We start from the raw sequence: 21,961 nt of genomic DNA on the forward strand, positions 1-21,961 counted from the left end.
TTGGGAGCACATTTTAATCAAATGGTGATTGCCATGGATCATACACACGGAGCTTAATATTAAGAGGACGGTCATTCATAGGTTCAAATAAATCAATGAATGGTCGATTTAATAAACTAAGGCAAGTTATCACTGGTTTAGAAAGGAAAAAAACAGCATTATTGAGATGTAATTCACGTAATATAAAATTCACCCTTTTAAATGGTACAGTTCAGTGTTTTTTAGTATTTTTACAGAGTTATACGGCGATCACTGCTGTTTTTTCAGAACACTTTCATCACCTCAGAATGAAGCCCTGTACCATTAGCGTTCTCTTCTTGTTCTCCCCTCTCCCTAGCTCCTGGCAACCACTGATCTACTTACTTTTTTTTTTTTTGATCTGCTTACTTTTTATGGATTTGTCTCTTCTGGACATTTCATATAGATGGACTCATACAACATGCATGGCCTTTTGTGACCAGTTTCTTTCACTTAGCATCATGTTTTCTAGGTTTATCTGTGTTGTAGCATGTATTGGTACTTCATTCCTTTTTATGGCTGAATAATATTTCATTGCTTGATACACCGCAGTTTATTCGTTCATTAATTGATGGACATTTGGATTCTTCCCCTTTTTTGGCTATTATAAAACATTTGTGTTCAGTGTTTGTGAGGACATATGTTTTCATTTCTCTTGGGTATCTGTCTAGGAGTGAAATTGCTGGGTCATTTGGTAACTCAACATTTAACTTTTTGAAGATGTCACTGATCTTTTGAGCCCTCTGTCAGAGGATCTCCACAGACCCCAACAAATATCCCTATTGAGTTTGAGAGGATATTGGACAAGATTATTATTGCTTTGACCCATTGTGATCTTTTAACCAGCAACTTTTTTTTTTTTTTTTTTTTGCGGTACGCGGGCCTCTCACTGTTGTGGCCTCTCCCGTTGCGGAGCGCAGGCTCAGCGGCCATGGCTTACGGGCCCAGCCGCTCCGCGGCACGTGGGATCTTCCTGGGCCGGGGCACGAACCCGTGTCCCCTGCATCGGCAGGCGAACTCTCAACCACTGCGCCACCAGGGAAGCCCTTACCAGCGCCTTTTTTCCCCTTGCTTCCAGTGATCTTGGTTTTATACATATACTAAATTACCAACTGATTTTTGAGAAGAGTTCATTATAGTATATGCTGGTGATTGTGTATTAGATGCCATAAAATTTTATGTGAAACAACCTCTCTTTATTAAAAATTACAAACATTTATAAAGTAGTAAAGAATAAAATTTTGAAAATAATAAAATAGCTTTATCAAATCTGAACATTTGGCTTCGGGTTCCCTTCTTTTGCCCAGAGGTAACCACCATTTTGCATTGGTGTTAAATTTCTGTTTCATTCTGAAATAAGATTCTGATCTTTAGAACAGAATTTTGAAGTCTTTTATAACCTGTGTATTTGGTCTAAGTGCTGAAACATTAGAGCATTTTTTGTAACAGGTGTACTTGTAGTAGGGTGGTTCACGTATGGGGGGTTAATAATCCTGTGAGTCATGGAGCCTTTGGTTCATGTTTGACCGTAGGTAACCAGTTGTCATCTAGGCTTCTATTTTAAGAAGACCTTTCACACCAGGAAGGCGTGATGATATTTCCTGCTGCGAGGAACTTTGAGAGGAAGTAGCATCAAATGCCAGATCTTAGTTTCGTGGAGTGGCTTTTGTTTTGAAATGATTTTGTGGAATTTTTCAGGGTTCTTTTAAAATTAATTGCAATCGGGCTTCCCTGGTGGCGCAGTGGTTGGGAATCCACCTGCCAATGCAGGGGACACGGGTTCGAGCCCTGGTCCGGGAGGATCCCACATGCCGCGGACCACAAGCCCGTGCACCACAACTACTGAGCCTGAGCTCTAGAACCTTCGAGCCACAGCTGCTGAAGCCCGCGTGCCTAGAGCCCGTGCTCCGCAACAGGAGAGGCCACTGCAGTGAGAAGCCCGCGCACAGCAACGAAGACCCAACGCAGCCATAAATTAATTAATTAATTAATTAAAAAATAAAAAGGGAAATCTCTTTTTAAAAAGTAAAAATAAATAAATAAAATTACAATCAATATGATGCCAACTGTGATAGTTTCTTTGACCCGTTTCTGGATCAACTAAAATTTTAGATTATCTGCTGTTTTACATCTTCCAGTTTTCTTTTCTCCTCTTAATGATTAGTGCAGTTAATTATCGCTTCATTTGAGGCGGGTAAAGAATTGACAGACATTTATCAGTTTGGGGGGAAGTTACTTAGCATAGAATCACTAAGGCGTACATCAAGAAATCCATTTAAATAAAGTTGCTAACTTTCAGTATGTTTCATAGTTTATTTTCATTAACTATTTTTCCCTTATTGATGTACTTACAAATATTCCCTTTGCAATAATTTTTTAACTTTAAAATATTTCATGCCATTTGTTAACTTTATGTATATCTTGAAGCATTAAAAAATTTCATTATCTTCACTAGCAGTTTAATGTTTTAAAAAATTATATTTTTGATAATATCAAGTTTTAATTGATTAAAAAACAGGTCAAACGAGATATGAGACAGGAGTTCTGACACCACTGACAGGTGAAGAGTGAACCGGTGTGGCTCTGTTTTAGGACACTTTGGCAGTAGGCATCAAGAAATGTTAAAATGGTAGTGCCCTTTGGTCCAGAAAACCCAGCTTTAAAGGATCTCCTCAAGATTTATGCAATCTTGTGCATAAAGATTGACATATAGGTATACATTTGTAGAGTTGTGTGTAGAAGTAAAAAATAATGGGAAAACTCTGTCTTTAGCATTAGGCAGTTGGTTAAACCATGCTGTATCTTTAAGGTGAAATTCCATGCACAATTAAAAATGATGTTTTTAATGCTGAATTGAGGGAAAATGCTCATAATATAAGTGGAAAATGAACTTTGTAGAGCAGTATATTCACCATGATCCCTTTTTTTTTTTTTTTGCGGTACGCGGGCCTCTTACTGTTGTGGCCTCTCCTGTTGCGGAGCACAGGCTCCGGACACGCAGGCTCAGCGGCCATGGCTTATGGGCCCAGCCGCTCTGCGGCATGTGGGATCTTCCCGGACCGGGGCACGAACCCATGTCCCCTGCATCGGCAGGTGGACTCTCAACCATTGTGCCACCAGGGAAGCCCCATGATCCCAATTTTAATAAAAAGAAAGAAATTGGGAAAAGGAGCTTAGGAAAATGACAAGAAAAAATATATACTACAGTGTTCAAAGTGGTTATATTTGAATAATAGAATTTGAGAAAGTAGTTGTCTTTTTTATTTTGGGGGTGTCTTTCAGATTCATGTACACACAACTTTTTGGAACCTGGCTTTTAAAATCTGAAAGTCAAACAATTTAATACACGTTAAGGCAGCCTACTTTAGTTGCTTCAACAACTGATAAACTTAATTGAGTTTGAAAAAATACGCCAGGTCACCCAGGTCCTTCGTCACTTGTGGTGTGTAGGTGATCTTCAATGTGCCAAGAGCAGCACAGCACTACCAAGCAACTGCTTTGTGGCTCTGTTTTCACAAATCAATTTTCTTCAGCATATTAACCAGTTAGCCTTTTGGTTCTTCGGTTTGGAGTTGGTTCTTTGTTTTTGCATGGTTTCTTTTCCAATATCCTTTATGTTCTATGTGTGTTGTCATTTGATGAGTCAAATCATTCTCAATTGTGAGTTAATTCTTGATAAGCTGTATATCAAGAGAAATTGAAATTATGATTTTCGCATCTCATCAGCAGTCTGTAAAAGCAGCTCTGTGTTCTGCTCGTTATTCCATTGGTACTGTTTGAGGGACCTGTGGGGTGAGGATTAGGGACGCACACTCAGCTGGATCCCTAGGGCACTGGTTAGAATTCCCGCCAGCAGTGACTTCTCTTTTCAGTGTCCTACCTGCCATGGCTTGCTTACATATGTTGAATATGAAATAAATACGTTATTCTCATCTTATTTGATATTTTGCTTATGTGAGTATCTCTGTGCCTCCTAAGTTTAATTATGACATGTATGTTTATTATAAAGATCTTCTGCCACATGGTAAAAAGGTTGAAGTTTCAGACTTCTTTGGAATCCTTGAGCGTTCCTGGGGTTTTACTTGGAAGGATATTCTTGACAAATCCCATGGTAAATTGGCTGTTGTATTTCTGCTGTCATTCTGTGGCGTATCTTCCCATCGTATCTTCTTCCTAGTCGTATTATTTAGCTCATTAGTGTCTGACATTTTTCTAGGTGTTTTCTGACAGTTTGGGTCATCTGTGACAATGACATTGTTTCATTTATTTTGATTGTCACTTAAAAATCATCCATGTTTTACTTCTTCCCACTAGGGCCTATTGGGTGAGCGGCTACAGATAATACAAGAAATGAAGGATTTCCAGGTTGTGGGCTTGTTTGTGGCCAAGCCGGCCTGCTTTCCTTCTTTGGGACTCTGGGGATAAACTGAATCGAGTTACACAGCTTAGAACAGTAGTTCATCTGTTTGCTCTCGCCGTGGACTGAGCTTTCGAGAGTATGTGACAGGAAGGAAAACTAGGGCTTTTAACTGATGTCATGCCTGTCCTGTTGCTTGGTAGCCAGAAGCCCGTGCTGGCTGTGCCTGGCTGTGGCAGGCCCTTGTGACAAGCCATGCACTTGGGGCGCGGGCCTGAGCGGAGGGGAAAGGAGAAGGCTGCCCTTCTGTGTCTGCGCCTGCCTGCTTCCTGTGTCTTCCTGAGCTGGGGTTGACAGCTAGCTTGCCTCCTGGGAAAGTAGGTCCTTATTCCTGGCAGAGGTTCCCAGATGCCATGATTGCTTTTCTTTAAATAAGCTGTTGAAAAATAGTCTTTAAAATGACTTTTATTTACATCTGTGAAACGTTGTTTCTGTAGAAGCACATACAAGTTTCACTGGTGAAGAAAAATGAGATTTTTTTTTTTCCTTTCTAAACCATTGAGATATAGTTCACATATCACATAGTTCACCTGCTTAAATTGTAGGATTCAGTGGTTTTTGGTATATGGGTTTTTTTGTTTTTTTTTTTTTGGCCGTGCAGCATGTGGGATCTTATGTCCCCCACCAGGGATTGAACCCGCATCCCCTGCATTGGAAGCTCAGAGTCTTAACCAGTGGACTGCCAGGTAAGTTCCAGCATAGGGTTTTTAATATATCCACAGGTATGTGCAGCCATCACCACAGTCAGTTTTAGAACAATTTCGTACCTCGAGAGGAAACCCTGTCGCCTTTAGCCCCCTTCTGCCCCGGCCCTAGGCACCCACTCTGCGGATTGCCTCGTTCCGGACATTTCATATGAATGGAATCATTTAATATCTGGTCTTTTGTTCTGGCTTCTTTCACTGAGCATGTTTTTAAGGTTCATCCATGTTGTAGCTTGTGTCAGGACGTCATTCCTTTTTTAAAAATTGTGGTAAAATATGCATGGCATAAAATCTACCATTTTAACCATATTTAAGTGTATAGTTTAGTGGCGTTAAGTCGGTCACGTTGTTCAACCATCACCACTGTTGATCGCAAGAATATTTTCATCTTGCTAAACTGAACCTCTGTGCCCATTAAACCGTAGTTCCTCATCACTGCCGGTAGCCCCTCTTTGAAATCATTAGCTCACTCCGAATCTGTTTTAGTTATTTTGTGTGTTTCCTGGAATGAGGTATGTCCTTTAGAAGTCTAGCCCTGCTGACAGCTTGAGTTTAGCCCTGTGAGACCTGTCTAGAGGCATCTGATCTCCAGAACTGTAAGATAATAAATGTGTGTGTGTTTTTTTTTTAATTAATTTATTTATTTTTGGCTGTGTTGGGTCTTCATTGCTGCGCAAGGGCTTTCTCTAGTTGCGGCGAGCGGGGGCTACTCTTCCTTGCGGTGCGCGGGCTTCTTGTTGCCATGGCTTCTCTTGTTGCAGAGCACGGGCTCTAGGCGCGCGGGCTTCAGTAGTTGTGGCATGCAGGCTCAGTAGTTGTGGCTCGTGGGCTCTAGAGCTCAGGCTCAGTAGTTGTGGCGCATGGGCCTAGTTGCTCTGCGGCATGTGGGATCTTCCTGGACCAGGGCTCGAACCCGCGTCCCCCACATTGGCAGGCGGACTCTTAACCACTGCGCCACCAGGGAAGCCCTGTGTGTTGTTTAAAGCCACGAAGTTTGTGGTCGTAAGTGACAGCAGCCACAGGAACAGAGACATTTGTCTTATGCAAGTTAGTACAGACCCGTCCTGACGTCGGGCTCCTGTGATGGATGGCGGTGCCCGCAGCACCACTGTGTGTCTGGCATGGCACGTGGTGCCCTCCTGCTTGTGTCCCGTCTCTCAGCATGAGGGTAAAAGCAAGGATTCTGGAGCCAGATGCCGTCTTCCATTGTGGCTCTGCCACTTTCTTGCTTTGTCTCCTCCTCTGTGTGATGGAGGCAGTACTGGCACTGCCCTGTAGGTTGTCGGGAGGATGGAATGACCCCCACCCTTGTTGCGTGCTCAGGACCTTGCGGCCCCAGGGCTCCGTGACCCTGAGGTCTTACAGTGACTAGATTTAAGTGCTGCTCCTTTACAGAGGAGTGCATTTTTGAGGGTCACAGAGGTTTAGCAGCGTGCCCAAGATTACACAGCTAGTAAGTGCAGAACTAGGGTTTGAATCGGCTCCCTGGCTCTGAAGCCTGTGGCTTTTCTTTTACATGATGCCCTCCCCCAGGAAGAGGGGACTGTCCCTTGGGGAGCTTACAGTCTAAATTAGAGAGGCAAGGCTGACTGCCAGCCTATTAGAGAACAATATAAGATGGTCATTTACCAAATGTAACAGGGAGGAGTTTGGAGAAGGGAGGTTCTGGAAGAGTGCTGTGGGTCATTGTCATTTTCAGAAAATCTCTATTGAGCATCCACCATCTGGGGCCACTGGGCCTTGAGAATTGAAGTTAGACGTGACCCCTGTCTTCAGGAGCTAGCAGGGAAGACAGCAAAAGATTGTTGAGGAGGTTGGACTTGGAACTTGGTTGTTTCTTTTTTGTTTGTTTTGTTTTTTGCGGTACGCAGGCCTCTCACTGTTGTGGCCTCTCCCGTTGCGGAGCACAGGCTCCTGATGCACAGGCTCAGCAGCCATGGCTCACGGGCCCAGCCGCTCTGCGGCATGTGGGATCTTCCTGGACCAGGGCACGAACCCGTGTCCCCTGCATCGGCAGGTGGACTCTCAACCACTGCGCCACCAGGGAAGCCCTTAGAACTTGGTTTTAAACAGTAGGTAGTTTTTATTTTTTTATAAACTTATTTTATTCATTTATTTTTGGCTGTGTCAGGTCTTTGCTGTTGCTGTTCATGGGCTTTCTGTAGTTGCGACGAGCGGGGGCTACTCTTCGTTGCGGTGCATGGGCTTCTCATTGCGGAACATGGGCTCTAGGCGCACGGCCTTCAGCAGTTGTGGCGCGCGGGCTCAGTAGTTGTGGCGCACAGCCTTAGTTGCTCCGCGGCATGTGAGATCTTCCTGGACCAGGGCTCGAACCCGTGTCACCTGCATTGGCAGGCGGATTCTTAACCACTGTGCCACCAGGGAAGCCCAGTAGGTAGTTTTTAGATGGCAGAGAAGAGTGAGGAGTTTCCAGACTGGAAGAACAGGAGTAAGTGGATGTGGTGACACTGCATCAGTTACTACTAGGTTTAGCTGCTTATAACAGAGGACCCCAGAGTCACAGTGGTTAAACAACATAGAAATTGATTTCCGTTGTGCATTAAAGAGGTCCAGGAGAAGCCAGGCTGAGCAGGTGTGGCGGCTTCATGGCTTGGTGGGGATGCAGACTCCTTTCAGCTAACCACTCTGCTATTTCTAGGATGTGGCCGTTAATCTCGTGATCTAAGAAGCTGCTGAAGCTCTGGCCACTTGTGCTAGTTAGGATCCTAGCAAGAAAATGGAAACACCACTAGGTATTTCAGCAGCCATATAGGATTTAATATAGGGAATTGGGTGAACAGGCGGTGGAGAACCAAAAAAGCAAAAAGGGAACAGAATTGATTAAAATAAGGAATACTAAGTGTGCAGGAAGCAGGCTCCTGGGGCTGGGGGACAAGGGAAGAGGTTGGGGTGATCAGAACCTGGAAGCTGGGAGGAGGGGCCCACAGAGTTGGGATCCCAACCTCCAAGGAGAGGGCACTGCTTGGCTGTTGCTGGGGACCCTGAGGCTGGTGCCGGGGTCGCCCAAAGAAGTGAGGATGGGAACGGGCGGGTTGCTGCCGCAGCACGCGGGCAGGAGCGGCCAGCAGACACATCTGCCGCCAGAACCTGATGAATGGGAGCAGCTGATAAAGGAAGTTTGTCATCGGCAGAGTCCCAGCCCAGCATCACAGCAGAACTGGAGTGGGAATTTGGAGCCCAGAGGCAGTAGCTTAGCCCTGACCCACCACTGTCTCCTCGGTCCACTCAGCAGGATGGATGGGGAAGAGGGGGCAAGCGCATGAGCATGTCTGACGTTGATTCCCCGAAAGCCACATAGACACTTCCTTGACATTTTATTTGCCAGGACTTGGTCACACAGGCCCGGCCAGCTGTAGAGGCAGCTGGTAAGTAGAGTCCTGACGCAAGACACGTTGCTGCCTGAGCACAGCCCAGGTTCTCTAACCCAGGAGGGTGGGGAGTGTCTGCCACAGGGGTGGAACTTGAGCATTTTTGAGGCACCGTTAATGCAGCAATGTTAACAACCTCCAGATAAAACGTTCTCCCTGTTATCTTTCTTCCTCACACAAAATGAACTCTGTCTCTTGGACCATTTTTTGACGGTGCTTGTCACTGTGTGCTCAGGATCCCTGTCTGACTGGGTGTGTGATGATGCAATTTATGTTCGTATGTAGCCTCACTTTGGGGAACGTAGCCTCACTAAGACTGTCAGTGGATAGAACAGGGAAAGAGGCTGCTGGCTTCTGTGACTGGGGGATGTCGTTCTAGGAAGCTGTGGTCCACCTTGCTGATAACGTTTTCTCCACAAGTTGCGCCTGTACTGCTGTGTGATATTGATGCATCTGACAGGCAGGTGTAGACTCAGGGTTTGCTGAAGTATCTGGTTCAGACATTGTCCCATGATTTTGAATTGTCTTACAGTTTTATGTGTGCCTTCTTCATTGGAGCGGAAGTTGCTCAAGGGCAGGGACCAGAGCCTGTTTCAGTGTTGTGTTACCCGAGCTTCCAGCGTGGTGCTTTGCTTATGTAATAGTTCCCTGCAGTTTATTGACTGTCTATGAATAGGATTGGGGGACTCTGAAGTCTACTACAGATGAGGTGCCTCTGGTCTCGAATTCCTAATTGTACAGTATTTTGTGTTCATTTAACTCCAGTCCCTGCATTAACTAACCACCCTCTGCACCTAATCATTTCCAACCCAGGCAGGTGATTTGTCCACGAGGCTATGCTTTCCTGTTTAAACGTCCCCTGTAACTTGTTGCTTGTCTTTGGTAGTCACAGTAGAAGGTTTAGGGTATTGAGAGCTCTGAGAGCTGCAGTAATTGTTAATTATTAGAGCTCTCAGAGCGCCAGTAATTGTTAATGTTGCAAATTTTTTGAATAGGCTGTTAGGCAAACCTGGTTGAGAAGGGGTGGATCTTTCCACTTCAAGTGGAAAGTCCTGTAGGAGATGGTTTAAGTATTGCCCCAAGAGTTTAACCTGGCAGTGATGGGTGTATGATGGGAATTTTGGATCATACGTGAATGTGGGCTGGAAGGGAGGCATCTGGGATTTCCCCCCATTCCCAGGGCTGAAGAGGGTCTCCTCGCTCCTTGTCACTCTCTGAGGCAGATGCCACATGCAATTATAAAAACTCCCCCCATTGCTGTCCTAGAAGAACAGATCTGGAATTTGCCTGTTTTTAATGTGACTCGTGGAATTGATCAGAGAACTGTGGAGTTAATCATTTATGTTGCTAGTATCCTGAGAGATTAAATGAAGACTTAGATGAGGACAGTTCTTGTGGGATGGATCCTGACTTCTCATCCACACGCGATTTAGCTTGCTTTCAAAATACAGATCCTTACGGTCCTCTTGTTTCTGACAGAGGTGGCCTCAGTAACATGCTGTTCCAGTGCTCCTTACCCGACACTCTGGCCACCGTTGGTGACGAGCCTCGGAAGGTGCTCCTGCGGCTGTACGGTGCAATTCTAAAGATGGTGAGTTCCTCGGCTGCTTGGGGATGGGAGGGGCCTGGTCACAGTTCTCATCCTCTTCCCTGATTACCTGGGAAGAGACTTAAAATATGTTAGTGGTGGTGTAAGAGCTATTTAAATATATTGCTTTTGCTTTAATTGGGCTGCACAACTTGGTTTTTTGTTTATATTCTAAGTAAATTCTGTCTTTACTTAACTATTTGTTAGTAAACTAGTACAAATACATCCAGCTTTATATCCAGAGGAAGTACAATGTTGGTTAAATCTTTAATAGTTTTGGATAATGCTTGGATTTTCCACACATTGAAATTTTCAGCTCAGACTTAGGTTGTAAAATTCGAATGTGGGGAGAGCATCATCAAAAAGGGTTTACAGGATAGTCCCAGTGGAAAAGTGTGAGCTCAGTGAAGCCGGATTTATTAACTACCTCCCTTTGAGATTTCTTTAAAACTTTGAATTTGTTAGATTCCTGATCTTTCTAAATTTTTATATTACTTAAATAATTGAATCTTTCAGTTAAAGTACCTTATTTGTTGAATTGTCTTAACCAGTTATAGGATATCCCAAATGTCTGGATTAAAAAAAAAAAGCTATACCATGAATTTATCATTTTACTGACCACACATATAAATGTGTATGTTTCTGTGGTAGAATTTTGATACCCATTTAAATCTTCCTTGGAAGGGCCCATTTTGATCTTCATGAAACGGAGAATAGTTTTCTGACTCAGTTTTTTTTTTTAAAGACTAGTCTCTTTCAGCTCAGTCGAAAAAGCAGGTCATGTCCATATCCATGATGATTTGATTATATGTTTAGAAATATTAAAGTTAAAATTGGCACTCTGGATATTAACTCATTTAAAAACATTGTCATGATGTGACTGAACCTTTTCATTGGGTAATTTTCCCTTGACCCTGTCCAGCTGTGAGAGTGGTCAGGGTCTGAGGTTAGGAACAAGCTAGCGTGTCTGAGGAAACCCGAGGCCACTTTGGCATTAGGTTCACGTGCTGACTGATGGCCGACCCTGCCCCCTGACTGACAGTGTACAAGCAGAACAGGGTCTGTGCTTACCATGCAGTCCAGTTTTTTATTTAATCAAGTTGCAGTTTCAGAGCAGTTCTTGAACTATACCCAATTAATGTCCTTTTGGGACTTTTAATGAAATCAACCTTCAGCTATTTTTTTCTCTGAGGACTTTCTGTAACAATTAAGTCCCATTTCTGCCCATTCGTTTCGTGTGCTTTCATTTAAGCAACCCTTTAAAAATACTTTAATAACTAGCTGCTGGAATTGCATGCGATATGAGACTATTTAAATCTGATTTATGGAGGCTTTGTTTCTATTTCAACTTAAATAGGAGCGTTTTCAGTGTGCACGGTGCGCTCCTCCTAGGCCGGGGGCAGGCCCTGTGCCCTGAGAGCAGCAGAGACCTGTGGAGGTGAGGGGATGCTCTGATGCATGCTGTCCAGGACGCCGGTCACCAGCCACTTGCGGCCCTCATATGCCTGAAAAGTGGCAAGTGCAGCCAAGGAATGGAGTTTTAAATTTTAAGTAATTTTACTTAATTTAAATTGCAGTGGTTACATGGAGCTGGTGGCTGCTGCGTTGGCTGGCACGTGTGCCCTGTTAAGGACAGCTAACTTAGTAACAGCCGGCTGCAACGCAGGCCGTGACCTTGCAGTTTTCTTTTCCCCTAATAAAGATTCACCATCAGTAGTTAATATTTTGTCCTTTTTGAAATTTTAGCAGTCTAGAATTATTACCTGATAGTACTTAAGTGCAATAGAAATGTCTGGAAATAGAATTTGAACAGAATTCGATGTCCCTATTCATTTTTAAGGGGAAAAAGACTATTAGGTAACTCAGTAGAAAAATAGAGAAGAATTGAAGCCACTTAAAGTGGAATTAACTTTTACCAAACGAATGGATCAGAGTATGTTTTACATGCAGTTAATGGGGGAGGAGGGGTCAGCACTCTAGATTTAGCTTCTCAATTCTATTTTTACTAGGCTGTTAGTTTCCATTCCTGAAACTGCATCTGCTGATGAAGAGTAGAAGCTGTGCTTGAAAGCACATGGCTAGAAAGGGAAGCAAGTAGCTCACATGATGGATAATGAGCAAACGTCTGACAGTCTCACAACTGACTCTGGCGACAAACTCATTTTTGTTAGAGAAAAGCTGTTCCTTTGCTTTGTAGGTGGGGCTCAATGTTTTCAATATAATTACTCAGTTGATTGAGTCCCTAGTTCAAGTACACTTTTTTTTTTTTTTTTTTTTTTTTGCGGTACGCGGGCCTCTCACTGTTGTGGCCTCTCCCGCTGCGGAGCCCAGGCTCCGGACGCGCAGGCTCAGCGGCCATGGCTCACGGGCCCAGCCGCTCCACGGCATGTGGGATCTTCCCGGACCGGGGCACGAACCCGCGTCCCCTGCATCGGCAGGCGGACTCTCAACCACTGCGCCAACCAGGGAAGCCCTCAAGTACACTTTCTTGTTGAAGTTTGAACTTAGTAAAACCATGAAACCTACAGCCTCAAGTATTTTTGGTTCCCAAGTTCTTTGGGGTTTGGCAGGGGCACTCGCTGCCAGTTAGAGTTTCGGACATTAATGGCCATTTGAATACTTTGGCAACATGAGGAGGGGAAGAAATTCAGGAACTCCGAACAGGAACTTCAGTTTAAGTGAGAAGGAAAGTAAGGGGCCGAGACTAAGCAGTCAGTAAGACTCGAGGCCGACGGCAGTGCCATGCACTTTACAAGTTGAGCTCTCACGGCATGGTGCCAGGGATTTCACCAGAAATGGCCAAAACTGATAGTAACTTGCCAGGATTTGCATTAATTAAGAGATGTGGCTGAGCAACTATGGAACCCAAATAATAAGTCACATTACTTTCATAAATGCATGGATTGAAGACAGAAATATCATGCAAATCAAATGTTATGCTTTCCTTATTTTTGCCTCTACTTAGAGGAGAGCACACACACACATCCCTATACATGCATGTGCGTTTGTACAAATACAACTTGGTATTTCCTAAACTGGCCATATACATGCAGTTGTCACATCCTTCAAGGTGGATTAGAATGAGCTCCTTCCCTGAAACATGTTAATTGATGACTGCACATAATGATAGACTTACGTATTTTCTCAGAATGTTTAGCTGTTTTGCTTAATTACATGATAGACTGGTTTAGTTTAGTATGTCCCTTCTTTCCCTTTCTCCTCCTCGTTCCAGCTTTGGAATTTTTTACCTCTGTGAGAATCAAATATTATGTAGCAGTAATTTTTTGATTTACATTTACAAGTGACTTGGTTTAAAATAACGAGATGCTTCTCGACTTTCTTGTTTTTCTTCATCTTGGTGTTGCGAGATGTCTGACTTCCTTTATTTCCATAGCAGCCCTGAAATGACTGCTCTCTGGTGCAGTTCACTAAGGGTTAAGTAGCAGAAGGCCAAGGTAAAACCTCCTGGTTGGGTTTAAGGCCCACAGTTCTGTCCCACAAACAGCTATCTCTGCCACCCCCCTCCATTTCTGTATAAGATGAGACATAAGCAGACTTCCCAGCTGTACCCTGGATGTTTTGTTTAGGATTTGTGTTAATTTTAGGGCGTATGGAAAGTCCTGTGTTGGACAAGGGGGAAAATGGGTCCTTTTGAGAATAAAACAAGGTAAGACACACACAGCTTCGAAAAACTGCCACACCACACGATATTATTTGCAGGAGACTATTAAATATAAAAATATTGGTGTGATCTTAAAACAGTGAATGTCAGTAGAATTCAGTGTCTGTTTCACATAGGCCAGCCTTAACTTTAATGACAAGGAGGTTATTCTCATTAGCTGCATAGACGATGGAAACCGAATTCAACTATAAAATTACCCGTGACTAAGGCAGGTAGGATAGCTCGGTAGAAGTTTTGAGAAGTACTGGTTTATCCTTTGCCATTGTGGAAAGAGATGTAATTGCTAGAAGAGAGCTTGAAACGATAAAATTAGCTGTCAATGTAACTTGATTTTTTTCCTTTCTGGTACTGGGAAGGAACATGAGCTCTGCATCGTCCAGTAGCAGCCTTTTCCCAGAAGCAAGTTTGGCTGATTACAAATAACCAGTTTGCTTATTTATCATGAATTGTGGAAGACACAAATGTCAGTACGTATTGTTCTTTCAATGTAACCTGTGCCAGTTGGCGGAAGTCTCAGAGGGGGCTTTGTCCCTGCCTCTGTCAGAACAGTGACTGTGTCGAGCCAGTCCCTTCTCTGCATGAATGGAGAGATTTGGCCTCACCGTTTTGAACGGTCTCACAGGCATGAACGTTTATAATACACCAGCGATCTCTCGAGTGCTGTCTGGGAAAATTTTGTTTTTGTTCTTTGAGTAGTAGAAGGCTAATACTAGTGTTTGTTGAAGTACTAACCATAATTAAATGAAAGGCACCAAGGCACAACGCAGATATGTATCAGTGACTCAAACGAGTACCGTTTGGGACACAGTCTTTTCTGAATCCAGAAAACAAAATGTCTTCTTCCCTGTTTTCTCTTAACCCCAGTTTAATTAAAAATTCAGTCACGATAAATTACAGAGCAGCCTACAGATAGCTGGCAGTAAACTCTTGGCTACTGAGAAGCTGTCTGCTTGCGGCACTTCCCTCTGGAGCTGAGACGGCATAGCTGCCGCTCCCCATGCAGAGCCCTGCTCCGTCCCGAGAGGCTGAGCACATGTCCCTGCTAACTGAACACGGTGCATTCGATTTTTTTTCTCATTGTATTAGGTCATCATGACCTAATTTACTCTGGTTTTAAAAACTCCCCTTGTATGTGTTGAGCATGGTGTAATTATACCTATTTCTAAGGCAGTCAAAACCTCCCTCTCAGAAGTGAAACATGTTTCTAGCATTGCGTGTTCCCATTTGGTCTAACCTAGTATTTCTTCCATTAATACTCTCCAAAGATAGTTGCCAAATTACAACCTACAGTGGTACCACCTTCCGTACCTGCTTTGGTGCCTTCTTTTGATAACTAAATAAACCACAAACTACTGTGTCTAATTTTGACATATGCAAAGTGTCTTTGTCTTGCTGGTCTTAAATGTTTGGGCTTTAGAGCATGAAGCCAATACAGATTTCTGGTCCCTGGAACGCTGGTGTGACCGCAGCCCGCCCTCTTGGGAAGGAATGTCTTTGTGTTGGGTGGCGTGAAGGGCGTTGGGGGTAATGTACCACTTTAGCTGTATGTGCATGTGTTCTCTGCTGCAGGCTTGTCCATGCGATCGTGCCTGGAGCACTCTGGTTTCCAGGTGACAGACACGATTCACGGTATAGTATGAGTCCTCTGAAGTTGGAGCATTCTCTACAGCTTTAATTTCTTTCTTTTAGTTCTTGGTTTCAAGAAATGTTTTTTAAAAACAAAGTTGTAATGCTTATGTTAAGTAGCACCAGCTACAGTCTGTGCTTGCTTAAAGAGGTACAGTAGTTAAGATTTCAGAATGTTGAATATATCACTTTGGGTTTTTGTTTTTTGGTTTTTTTTTTTTTTTTTTTTTCTGGTCCAAAGCAGATCAGACCCTTTCTTCTGTTTCCTCAGTAGAAAATGACAAACATTTCGTAATTTTAGAAATTTATGGGCCTCAACTTGAAAGTTCATTTGAAGTATTTAGCTGCTTCTTCCTTCATACCACTTTCAGCCTTAAGGAAATGCCATGTACATATTGATGTGTTGGTTAGAGTTAGAAACTTCCTTCTCTGTCCTAATCATTTAGTGTCCTTCTCCCCCACCCTGTGCCTTTATGAAGCTCAGCAGTGCTGATCTGATGTGGAAGGACACAGGCTGGAGAAGCGAAGGCCCTCTTCCTGGACACGTGTTGCTTACAAGTCAACCCTTGGGGTGCTCATGCCGAAGGAACTCAGAAGCCTTTGGAGTCTTGGGGCCTCAGGTTACCCTGGATCAGACCTCAATTTTGAGAAGGTCCTGAAAGGTGCCTTCTTTACCTGGACTTCCACTCACCTGTCTTTCTCCTAGTTCACGTCTGCCTAGAACCTTTTAGACATTCTAGTCTCCTCTTGATGTTCATCAAGACATCCGATTTTGTGAAGTTCAGCAGGGTCACATTGTCTTAGATTTGGTCCTTGGGCAGATCGAACGTACTCTAGAAAAACGTTAGGAATCATTTGTCTCTTTAAATTCTCGTAATCCATATGTGTTCACTAGGTAATCACATAAGCTATGCTTTAAATCATTGCATTGTCATCTCACATTTTAATGTGTTCTATAAAATATTTTCAGAAAAGGCTGTAAGAAGCCATGAAAGCAGTAAATGCAGAATGTTTTCATGGAGATGAGGAAGCCAGAAGGTTAGAATCTGTGATATTGAGAAGAAAACTTGAGAAGAACCACATGACTGCTGTGCATTCTAGGGAGTCAGGATTCTCACCCTTTCCTGCCCCAGCTCACCTGAGAGGTGGCACACAGTCCGATCGATGGTTAACAGGGATGGTGACAGGTGTGGCCCCCTCGTTGAGAGCCTCTTCTCTCGTAGAGAGTCGACGTAGTCAGATAACCAGTGTGGATCTTAGAATCTTCAGAGCCACAGGCAGTATAGTCAGGAAGCCCGTGTCACTCCAGGGCCAGACGAGCATCACAGCTACTGAACATTCAGGCTAGTGCAGCCCATCCTGTTACTCTCAGGATAAACACTGATAGTCTGGAGTCCCTCGGGACTCAACTCAGGAGGTTAATCTCAGGTTAGTGGAGAGCTGGATGATTTTCCTAGACCAGATCTTAGATGCCCTAGAAGTTGAGTCTAGCTAACATTTGGATTATTCTTTCTTAATCACTCATTTCTAGATCCCAAAGCACTTTATCAAGGCTGCAACCAACTTACTCCTGTTTTAAAAGAGCCTTTATCTCCACACAGCTACACATACACAGACTAGGGAAAATGAATATGCTGCTTTGTTTCATCTCACAAATGTGGTTTTATTAAAGTAGTTTAATCATAAAACTAGTTCCCTCAGCATTAGCAGAATCTTTTGTTAAGAACTGGCCAAGCGATGAGAGTTTATTTGGCTTAAACAAATTTAAAGAAATAAGCCTGTTATACTGTGGAATATCAGGTAACTTACTTTTTTCAGAGTCTTCTTTAAAGTACAAAAACCTCTAAAAGCCTCTAAATGCAATTTTGCCAGAAAAGTAACATTTGAAACCTTGTACCAAATATATTTATTGTAAAAGTAACATATACTTTTAAACACTTTTTAAAGTATAGGCATATGTAAAGTAAAAAGTCAGAATCCTCTATGCTCTCATCTTACTGCCTTAGCTCAGGGGTCCCCAACCCCCGGGCCGCAGACCAGTACTGTTAGGAACCGAACCGGGCCGCACAGCAGGAGGTGGGCCCTGCCACCCCGCCATCGCTCCCCGTCGCTCACATTACCCCTGAACCATCCCTCCCACCCCCGGTCCGTGGAAATATCGTCTTCCACGAAACCGGTCCCTGGTACCAAAGAGGTTGGGGACCGCTGGCCCTAGCTAATAGAGTTCAGGCTTTTAGGAATTTAGGTTTTAAATTTACAAGTGCTTGGTCAATCACAGATCTGTTTCCTCTTTTGAACTCTTCTATAACTTTAAAACAAAATATCCGCCACGCCCCCTTTATTATTGTTACCACTTTAGCCTATTTGCTGCAGCACAGCTAATGAATACATGGGTTATAGTGAATACTTGTAGATTCTCTTGAAAACCAAGCCCAGAATAGGAAGAAAAGAATGAGGAAGATGGGAGGAAGCCAGCGGTGGTATATTTTTATTACCGTTGGGTGTCTTCTTTTTTGTTTTTATGACATCTTCGTAGCATACGATTCACTTATTGATTTAAGCGTACCATTCAGTGGTTTTTAGTATATTCACAGAGCTGGGTGTTGTCTTAAGCATGTGGGATACATTCTGACTTCTTAGGTCTTGAAGTTTCAGCGTTTATTTTTAAAAACATTTTATTATGGAGAATTTCAGATGCACACAAAAGTAGACCAGAAGAACATAATGAACCCCAGGTACCCAGTATCCATCTTTCTCTCTGACCAGCTGTCTTTCCTCTTTACCTTCATTCATTCTCCAGGGTTATTCCAGACATTGTCCTATTTCTTCCATGACTGTTTCAGTCTGTACCTATATAAGCTGATTTAAAAAAAACATGACTACATTAGTGTTCACATTAAAATTTTTAATAATTAATATTAAATAACCAGCTAGTGTCCAAATTTCTAATAAATGTTAAAATTTTTTACCTTTATTTTATAACTTATTGAAAGCTAAGTTTTATTAATGTACAAATTAGTTGGTGAAGAATTTGGAGTCATGTTAAATACTTGTACAATGTGTTTTAACATCTGCTTCAAATAAATTTGTGCCTCTGAAATAAAATCCCACAGATTCCAAGTTACATTTTACCTTCTTTCTTCGACTCTCTTTTGGCCACTCTCTCTTGTTGGCTTACCTCTGCAGGAGGCTGCTTCTCTCACCTTTCCGTGAATATTCAGTCCGCTTGGTTGGCGATTTCCTGGTCTTGCCCTTCTTACCTGTAGGACTGAGGGAACCTGAACATTCTGTACTGAGGAAACAGAACAGAGGGCTGGGTGTGGCAGAAGTCCATCTTGCCTTCCTGGTGGTGCTCTGATGGGATAAGTAATGCATTCCCTTGGGGGTGGAATGGGGTGGAATGGGGTGGGGAAATGATTAATAGAATTTATTTCTACCTAACAGCGCTGATATGTTAAAAAGGAATGGCCTCGGAAGCAAGCCAACTTGTAACTTGGATGAGGTGACTTGCTGGCTTTGAGAGCACCATTAGACAAGGGAAAGGGAACTTCTGCTGGCTAAATAACCCCCTAGCTGTGTCTCCCTAAGAAGATACAGTTCAAGTAATAACAGCACAGGAATAACCATAGTCACCTAGAATTTTGTGCAGGTCAAATCCCGTTACAACAGATTTCAGTAGGATATCCAAATTCCTTGTTTGTCTTTTCCTACAAAGTATCAAAATAAAAAAAAAATACATATACATATATATATATACAGTATATCAGATTATAGAACTTTTTTTGTTCTTAACTGTCTTTGGGGAGAAAAAGCACAAGGATTTAATATTTGGGGGACATTTCAGCCCCATCGGACATTCTGACTGACACTGTTGCCAGTTCCCCCACGACTGGGATCACAGATGTAAGTCTGCCCATCGCCCTTGGTTGCTCCTTGAGCTTCCCAGCGCAGGAGTGTTTATTTAGTTGTGCAGGCCACAAAGTGTAGTGAGCACCAGGGTTTGCTGGGGAGACCAACAATAAAGAAAAGATGGAGTCCCTATTCACTAGGAACTTGTAGGCCGCTGGGAGGGAGCAGCTAAGGGGTAGGTCTACGGCCGCCCATGGTGCGGTCAGGAGGGTATTTTGGAGGTAAGGAAGGAGTGGCGCTTTCATGGTACCTAGGTACTCCTCCCGAGGGTTTTTATCACACCCTACGTCAAGCCATCAGCAAGAGTCTAAAAGTATTTCTGTAGTATTTTCATTTTGTAGCTTTCATTGTAACGGGATTTAACCTGTAGCATCTTTTCATCAGAGAAATGCAGATTACACAAATGAAAATATCATATATCCCCCATTTGTACTTTCTGTACTTTGTACAAAGTGTACTTAACTGTGTGTTAAAGATATTATTGAGTATGTCTAAGTGCAGCTCTTTTGCAGATAACTTCATATGAACGTGGATATTTATTTTGTTTACTTTTATATCGAGTAAACTAGAACATGTACTGTTTATACAAAACATTAAATGTCTGTGGGATGTCATTTCCGTGTATGATGGATGGGAGCTGTCGCTTTAAACCGCTTAGGTGTTTTGAATGATGCTAGAGTAGCTGGTGGTGCTTAACATGGCATTTTTTTTCCTGTCCACACTTTCTACCCTTGGTACAGGTATTTTTGATAAAGCTGTGGAATGGAAAGGTATGTTTTTCCTGGGATGTTCAAGAATCTTTTACCTTAACATTTTTAAAGAGCTTCCTTTATGGGCTTCTGTGTCTGACGTAAGCAGATTTAGTTTAATTTTAACAAATAACATCTTTCTAGGGGCAATATTTGAGTATAAAATTTTGACAGGACACGTTTGAAGGTTTTTAAAGCACTTGGGGTGGGGGGTTGCTTTTAAAAGATAAGATCTGCCATGAAGAAAGGATGTGGCCAGAGAGTTGCTTATGGTAGTTCGTGGTTGAGGTGTGTTATTGACTCGATCCTGGTTACCAATAATTTGCAATTTCATTGAGGAGAGTGATGAAAGTATCTCTCAATACGTTAGCATACGAAATAAGCTTGGGCCTTCATTAAACCGGCACAGGCCTCTCTCGGGTGGAGGAAGACTCCACACTGAGCTAGTGGTGCCCTGATGATCAGGCTTGGCCGCGCAGACTGGGTGCCAGGCTTCCTGCCCACACAGGGCACCCTCGTCCACCCTGTGCTGACCTCGGCGGCCGCGAGCCCACGTGCGCCCCCTGCCCTTGCAGGACAGCACCCTCCTGGGGCTGGCGTTGCCTCAAAAGACCCACCTGGCTAAACAAGATAAGCCAGCCCAGCGTTTGTCTTGAGGAGGCCTGATTGGGAGAGCAGCCTCCACTGACTTCCCTCCAGCAATGAAATTGTGAAAAGGTACTCGGGATGGTGGTAAGACTCACAGCTGTGTGGTCTCGACAGCACATCCCTTTTCTCGTAAAGAAATGAAGTGCTTCCTCAGGTGTTGGTCCTAGTGTGGGACACTGGTGGTGCATTTAGACTGCGCTGAGAAACACTCGCTAAAGATCTGTGATGTTTTGTAAACCGTGACTGTTCTGATGGTTGCAAAGTTAGTGTCTGCTCAGTGTTCCCCATCTCACTGGAAGTGTTTGCTTTTTCTCATTCGTAGCGGTCCTGTAATAAGGAGGGATCCGAACAAGCTCAGAAAGACAATGAATTTCAAGTAAGTAATTCAGTCCGTTCTGCATTTGTGTGAGGTGTGAGCTGGTGGTGGGCAGCCTTGCCCCCCTGCTCTGGCAGTGCCCCTTCCTGCCCTGGAGTCCTGCTGTGTGTCCCAGAGGAGGGGCTCTGGGGGTACTGGGAGCTGCCACAGTGAGACCCAGCGAACAGTCTGTGTTCCATTTCCTACTAAGGGTGTAGGGAGTGCACTTGGTGCCTTTAGGGTGATCTGAACAGCATTTGGGGTGCTAGGAGGTGGCGACTTGGGGTGACCTGCGTGCGTGATACTCTGATGTGGAGGCAGTCTGTCGCTGCCCAGGTGTCTCAGTGGCTGCCCTCCCCCGGGGCGGGCAGGAGTGTTTTTCCCTCTGCGTGGTGCCCGGCTCCCGAAGGCTTCTTCCTAAATATGAGATTTCACTCAGAAATGCGTATATTCAGAAGAGCTCGAGGTCCAGAGCACCTGCCCTCTCTTTGAGGCTCAGAGGTGGGGCGTCTGGAGTCGTGATCTCCACACTCCAGGGAGTGAACAACTTCTGAGCACATTCCCCTGGTGTGTGGAGGTTTGTGTATAACGGGGGGAGTGTGTGGGTGTGCGTGTGTAGCATACACACCACGCACCCCGTAATATTGACACACGTAAATACACTGGTTTTACTAATTGTATACGAATTATTAAAGTGATCAAGAAATAGAAATGTAGAAGAGGTGAGAGCATATAAAGGAATAAAAGCGCTGCTGTTCTCTCCTCGCGGTTCCATGGATGTTTTGCATGGGGTGACGCTGTCTTCAGCCTCCTGGGCCCTTTGTGTGTAGACTTTCGTCCTTTCTGGGAGTTGAAGCTGTCGGGTCACTAGGACCT

General features: G+C 43.7%; 1 protein-coding gene across 6 annotated transcripts in view; it reads left to right on the top strand.

Moving 5' to 3' along the window:
* The window catches only part of CHKA (choline kinase alpha), a 62,110-nt gene that overhangs the window by 15,226 nt on the left and 24,923 nt on the right, over positions 1-21,961 (top strand). For 4 of the 6 annotated variants that reach the window (XM_060158374.1, XM_060158371.1, XM_060158372.1 and 1 more), the window contains exons 2-3: positions 10,008-10,119; positions 21,053-21,106. In XM_060158374.1, coding sequence (XP_060014357.1) covers positions 10,008-10,119; positions 21,053-21,106 — 166 coding nt within the window. Of the gene's footprint in view, positions 1-6,802; positions 7,212-10,007; positions 10,120-20,073; positions 20,104-21,052; positions 21,107-21,961 lie in introns of those variants that run through there. The other 2 variants (XM_060158376.1, XM_060158373.1) reach the window with 2 other exon arrangements.

Source organism: Lagenorhynchus albirostris, chromosome 9 (genome assembly GCF_949774975.1).
Source record: "Lagenorhynchus albirostris chromosome 9, mLagAlb1.1, whole genome shotgun sequence".
In the NCBI taxonomy this organism is placed as follows: Eukaryota; Metazoa; Chordata; class Mammalia; order Artiodactyla; family Delphinidae; genus Lagenorhynchus; species Lagenorhynchus albirostris.